This window comes from Mytilus edulis, chromosome 6, assembly GCF_963676685.1.
Source record: "Mytilus edulis chromosome 6, xbMytEdul2.2, whole genome shotgun sequence".
Classification (NCBI taxonomy): domain Eukaryota; kingdom Metazoa; phylum Mollusca; class Bivalvia; order Mytilida; family Mytilidae; genus Mytilus; species Mytilus edulis.
The window spans coordinates 67,496,232-67,502,410 of NC_092349.1; the positions used below are offsets into that span (position 1 = coordinate 67,496,232).

The 6,179-nt window shown below is 33.1% G+C and overlaps 1 protein-coding gene across 1 annotated transcript; it reads right to left on the minus strand.

The window, feature by feature from the left end:
- Positions 1-1,372: 1,372 nt before the first annotated feature.
- On the minus strand, positions 1,373-4,427 carry LOC139528212 (G protein-activated inward rectifier potassium channel 4-like). Its single transcript, XM_071324093.1, has 2 exons — positions 3,389-4,427; positions 1,373-2,237 (listed from the first exon to the last, which is right to left on the minus strand). Exons 1-2 carry the CDS (start codon positions 4,034-4,036, stop codon positions 1,404-1,406), a joined length of 1,482 nt encoding a protein of 493 aa, XP_071180194.1. The 5' UTR covers positions 4,037-4,427; the 3' UTR covers positions 1,373-1,403.
- Positions 4,428-6,179: the final 1,752 nt, after the last annotated feature.

Here is a 6,179-nt window from a genome sequence, read left to right on the forward strand (position 1 = left end):
ATTTCGCCACGACCGCACCACGATTGTTTTGAACATGTACAAAGTTTGCCACGCTCATCAAGATCTTGAAGACCTCACCACGACCGTGATACGACCTTACTGCGATCTACACGATCGTACCACGATCATTAAAATTTGCATTTTTTTCACAGATCGTAGTGCGATCGTGGCCTAGTGGGACTGGGGTATTATCATATTTGTTTTTTAACAATTGTTTTGTAATTTGTTCTTTAGTAGTCTTGTTGCACCACTGATTTCCAAGTTTACGTGGAAGGGTTGGACGTCCTCTAACTTGTAAAAGCCACCAACACTATGTATGTGCCTGGTTCTCAATATTATGGATCCTGTAATTTAGTGGTTGTCGTGTGTAGCTATCTGTGAATCGTATCTGTTTTTTATTTATGGTCTTATACATACATTACGAGGTTTGTTTTCTCGTTTGAATTGTTTTACATTTGTCATATCAAGGTCATAAGGGGCTATTATAGTTTCTTATGTGTCATGGGTTTTGCTCATTGTTGAAATTCACACGGTGACCTATGTAGTTGCCAACAATCTACTTTATTTCGTTTCTGATGGAGAGGTATCTCATTGACAATCATAGCTCAAACTATTTTTATACGAGCCATTCAAAATGTCTGTGTTTTTTTAATTTTATAATGTACATTACAATGCCAAGCAATTCTTGAGAGATATAGGAAGATGTGGAATGATTGCCAATGAGACAACTCTCCATCCAAGTAACAATTTATGAAAGTAAACCATTATAGGTCAATGTACGGGATTCAACACGGAGCCTTGGCTCAAACCAAATCACAAGCTATAAAGGGCCCACAAAATTACTAGTGTAAAACCATTCAAACGGGAAAACCAGCTGTCTAATCTATAAAAAAAAAAAAACGAGAAATGAGAAACACTTATGAACCTCATCAACAAACGACAACTAGTGAACATCAGATTTTAAGTAAATTTTCGTCGTTTTACTGCCACCATAATCATGCTATTCAATTATGAGCAAGAAGAAAAATTCCGCATTATGTGAAAGATTTGAAGTTCAAATTGATTCATACTCCATTTTTGTGTACATAATGCCTGTATGGAATCAACATGCTAGTCAGAGTAAATTATGATAATGATTCTTGAATAAAAACCTCCTTGACCTATAATGGTTTAATATTATAAATTATTTCTTGGATGGAGAGTTGTCTCATTGGCATTCATACCACTTCTTCTGTAATCTATAATGGTCTAAATTAAAACGGGTGTTACTATAGACAGAATGTACGATGTATTATTTTCTATCTAAGAATGATTTCCGGTTTAAACTAAGTATGTAGGTAAAAAAGTACTGAACATGTTAAGTACAAAATGTAAGTTTTTATTATAATAACTTTTTAAAAATATCATTCAACTGCATCTTGTAGATTTATGTCTATAGATTTACAAGTTTCTTCAGCATCACCATATGATTCTTCGTCACTACTGTGTGTTTCAACAGTGCCACCTTCTCCAAGATCTCGTTCGTCTACAGTACCACCTTCTCCGAGATCTCGTTCTATTACAGTATCATCTGTTGCTTCAGAGCTTGCGTCTGTTTCAGGGTTAGAAAGTCTATGTAACACGGCAAATCCTGATAATGGTCTGTGGTAATCAACGTTTTCATGTTCGGACGGCGGAAGAACGGCGGGATATTCTGGCGGTAAATCGTATGTTACTGATTTGAGAGGCGATGGAGGACGAGGTGGTTTTTCTTGTTTGCCTTTGGTTCTAAATTTGAAATCGTTAAGTTCTTTAGCACTGTGACGAATGTTACTATTATAAACTACATCATTGAATCCAGAAAAGTCAACTTCCCATCTCCCATTACCAGCATCGAATTGTTCTATGCGATCAAAACGATGACCCCAGAGAAGTTCACATGGCAAATATGATGATCTTGCTTGACAATATTCTCCAGTTGATTCTAATGTTCCCTCTGCATAAATTATAATTTCATACTTTTCATTTGTCAAGTCTGAAGGACGAATGTTCCATAAGGGACTACTTTCGGTAATTTTATGACTAAGAACCATTGGCCACATGAGAACAATTTTGTCGCCCATGTCGTTGGCCTCGAACTCTAGACTATGGAGATACAAAGGATAAGTCTTCCCCTCTTCTGTAACTCGTTTCTTCACTAATACACCGTGCACTTTTGCATCTACTAAATGGCTTTGTCTCATGTCACCAATCCGTACCTGTAAAATTAAAGAAAGTTTAAGATTTAAAAAAGATAAAAACATGAAATAATTATGCATGTATACATTTAATTTTTTTTTGTTTTTTTACTTTTAATTATTCTATTTATTTTAATGTAGTGTTTATCTTATTGCTTATATTTAACCCCGGCGATAGTATTTTCATGTTGTCTGAATTTGTCTGGTTATAAACTGCTTGATTTGTTTTATACCTGTGATCTATGCCAATAATGTATCTGATGAACGACTCGAAAGCTGATGAATTTGTAATAAAATTATCAGTTAAATCAGAATATATAACATTCTATGTAGAAAGGGAGATAACTTACTATTTATTATACCAAAACATATTACAATTTGTTATATTCCGGCTTTCTTTTTGTGCAAATGATTCATGGCTTGTGATTGTTAAACGCACTTAGTTGCAATAATATCAGCTAAAGTTTTAACAAATGAACAGGTTAACAAATAGTTTTTTATTATGTGAAATAAACGGACAGTGAAGATAAAGAGAAGAACGAGTTCGATATTTATCGCACAATTCACCAGAAGCACCCGTAAATTACTAATGGTATTGGTTTTCAGAACAAAGAAGTCCGATAGCAATATAATTTGATAGATAATAAAACATGCACATGTTGCAAAAGCATATTAAAAAAGAATAGATAGTCAGGTCTTACTGCTACTAACTTGTCAATCAATAATTTTTCATATATATTTTTTATTGTTCTAGGAAGATAAGGTACAGATTTTGACACATTCCACTTTCAAGCACAAGAATGGTATTAAATATATACATCACTGAAATATGGCGCTTTGATCAATTTAGTCAAATACAAATGTAGGAAAAATGTAAAACCATCTTCCTTTAAATGTTTGGAGTAGAGTATATATAAGCAGTTAAAGAGTTCCCTTGTCTTAAGTTCCATGCTCGTAATTAATTTCATAATTCATTCAACCCAGTTTTGTATTTAAACAACTTCAATTCAAAAAATGGTACAGTTTTACTATATTCACAAGTGTATTCATATTAAACGTAATTTTCTTTGTTTAATCATCAATTCTGAGATTTTTTTTGTCTTTTTTAACCAATTTCACTCTGAATTATTTTTGTTAATACAAGAAGCTACATTTCTACTATAAATACTCACTTGTAAACAAAGGACGCCATCTTCGTGGTTTACGCAAGCATGCTTGCTGAACATCAATGTCTTCCCACGTCTCTTGGGCTGGGCAAACTTCATGAACATGAACCCAAGCAGAATGTTTTCTAAAAATATCCCAACAGTTACTTGTAGAAAAGTTAATAAAAGGGTCCCTTCACAGTCCGTGTTAGGGTAGGCAAACCCGTATCCTATAGTTGTCTGTGTTTCTATAGAGAACAAGAAAGCGTTTCCAAAATCGTGAACGCCATCTACACACGACTTCCAGTCCGGATCGTTCACATGATCGAAATCACCATGGTTATGCATCAACCAATACCAGAAAACAGCAAACATGAAATATGAAGCTAAATATACATTAAAAAGTATAGCAATAGCATATCGCCATTTTAAGTCAATTAGTGTTACATATAAGTCTTGTAGGAAACGAGTTCTTCTGTTTTTAATACCGCTGTACTTAACACGATAGTGACCACTTTTCTGAACAAGTGCTTGCCGTTTCTTTTCTTTATCCCAAATACCAACTTTCAATTTCTTCTTCATGTAATTTACAAACGGCCATCTACTTTTTTGATAATCTTCAGGCTCATCGCTAAAAAGAAACATAGCGCCTAACTCTTCGGATTTAGAGACCATCTTTGGTATCGTGATTCCTTATTGAAAATGATAAGTTTTTATTTCTATTTTATATTTAACGGTAATTTTCTTTGTCTTGAAGCAATCAAGCAAACAAACATTACTGATTGTATAATTAATCAATTGTTGAAGTAATTTAGTTTTTCCCCATTACTTGCTCAATTTGACAGTTATTGGACATTGTTTTACAAAGATTAAGCAACCGCGTATGATATATATGCGCAAAAAAAACGCACTGATCGAAAAGAAATAAAGAAAAACACCTATATCGAATATTGTCTCGCGGCATCGGGACAAACAAAGAACTTGTTAAATTATTTCATTTTTATTGTTATTATTTTGTACTTCAGCTGTCAAATGCATAAAAATTAAAATGATTAATTTATTTTATATGTTTTTTACAGAAATAGTTGTTTTTAGTAAATAAACTGGTTTTCAGAAGTACTTTTAGTGCTCTTGGTTATAATTTTTATTTTATTCTGTTTTACAAGCCGGCATTATTAAAGTAACTATGCATAATTTAAAAAAACTTATCCAAATGAATTAGAATGTGTTTTATATATCTATTTACAAGTTTGAAATATAAAATCTCATAATCTGTTTTTTTCTTCTTCTTTTTTTTTGAGTTAGTCCCAAAAGTTGTGACCGAAACATTGTTTTTTTTATTAATCATCATATAAACGATTTTATTTAAAATAAACACCGTGCTTGTTAGCAAGTACAACCTTATTTTATTTTTATTTTTTAATTTAAAAATGGTTAATATGAAATGATGAAAGTTTAATGCTCAAGGACCAACGGATACTATTTCAGCTTTTAAATCAAGAAAGAAAATATAGTGATAAACTAGAATATTAGAATACGAAGTTGGTGAATGATTTTCAATGAGACAGCTATCCACCTGAATCAAAGGTCATAAAACTCATATTGGTCACCGTACGGCCTTTAACAATGAGTAAAGTCCATATCGTATAGTCAGCTATTAAAGGCTTCGAAATGACAAATTCATTTCGGAAAACCAAAAGCCTGATTTATTTAATAAAAAAGCAATGAACGAAATAGAATTTACATAATAACCAACACCTACATGCAAAAACATAAAAAGCTACTACGCAATTATCTAGATCTTGCATCAGACAGAAAAAGACACACAAAGAACGAACAAAACATTGTCAAGACAACTCGGAATGTTGCAGGCTATTAATTAAAACATATACAAGATCTTCTGCATTGGACTACATGCATGTAAGGCAGATTATATTTAAAAGGTTTATTTAAGCTTGATTTCACTTGTAATAAGCATATATATCGATCAAATCAGTTAGAATAGCTAAAAAAACTCGAATTTAAAGTATAAAAATAAGAAGATAATGGTCTTGCGGTCATAAAACTTTCGAGCATGCTCAATTGTTGTACTCCGACTCAAGAATCAACCAATCAAAATACTGGATTTTGTGTTTCGAGCACTTATTTTGTACTCAGAGTACTGAGTAAAGTTTTATGACCTAGAGCCATGGTATATGATTGCCGATGAGACCACTTTTTACCAGACCAAATGACTCAGATTAATCAGTTAATTTGGGGGTCACCATACGACTGCTTCATGTATGAATAAAACCTGAACTGTATATTAGACTCTAAAAAAATAGATACAAAAAATGAATGTCCACACGCCTTGAAATTTCATTTTTTTCAATTTTCATAATTTCATTGGTGACAGTTTAATGTTTTTGCCGGTCCAGTGGTTTATGTTTGAGCTAAATTCTAATTAAAGAGACGAAAGATACTAAGGAGTTCGAAACCTTCAAAACTCAAAGTCCACTGAAAACCGGGAGTGACCTGAGGTACTCTGAATGGGTAGCAGTTTTTTCTTCACATGCGGTACTCGACATGTTGGTAAAGCAAGTACAAAATGATAAGTCGCAAGCGGTGATATCACAGTAGAAAAAAGAGGACTGGATTGTGTTAACGACAATTGGAACATATCTGTAATTGTCTTCAGTTGTTGTCGTTTGTTAGTGTGGTTCATTTGGTTTTTTTTTCGTTTCTCGTTTTTTCAAACTAGTCATGTTGGGGCCCTTTAGAGATTGCTGTTCGGTGTGAGCCAAGGCTCCGTGTTGAGGATCGTACATTGACCTATTAT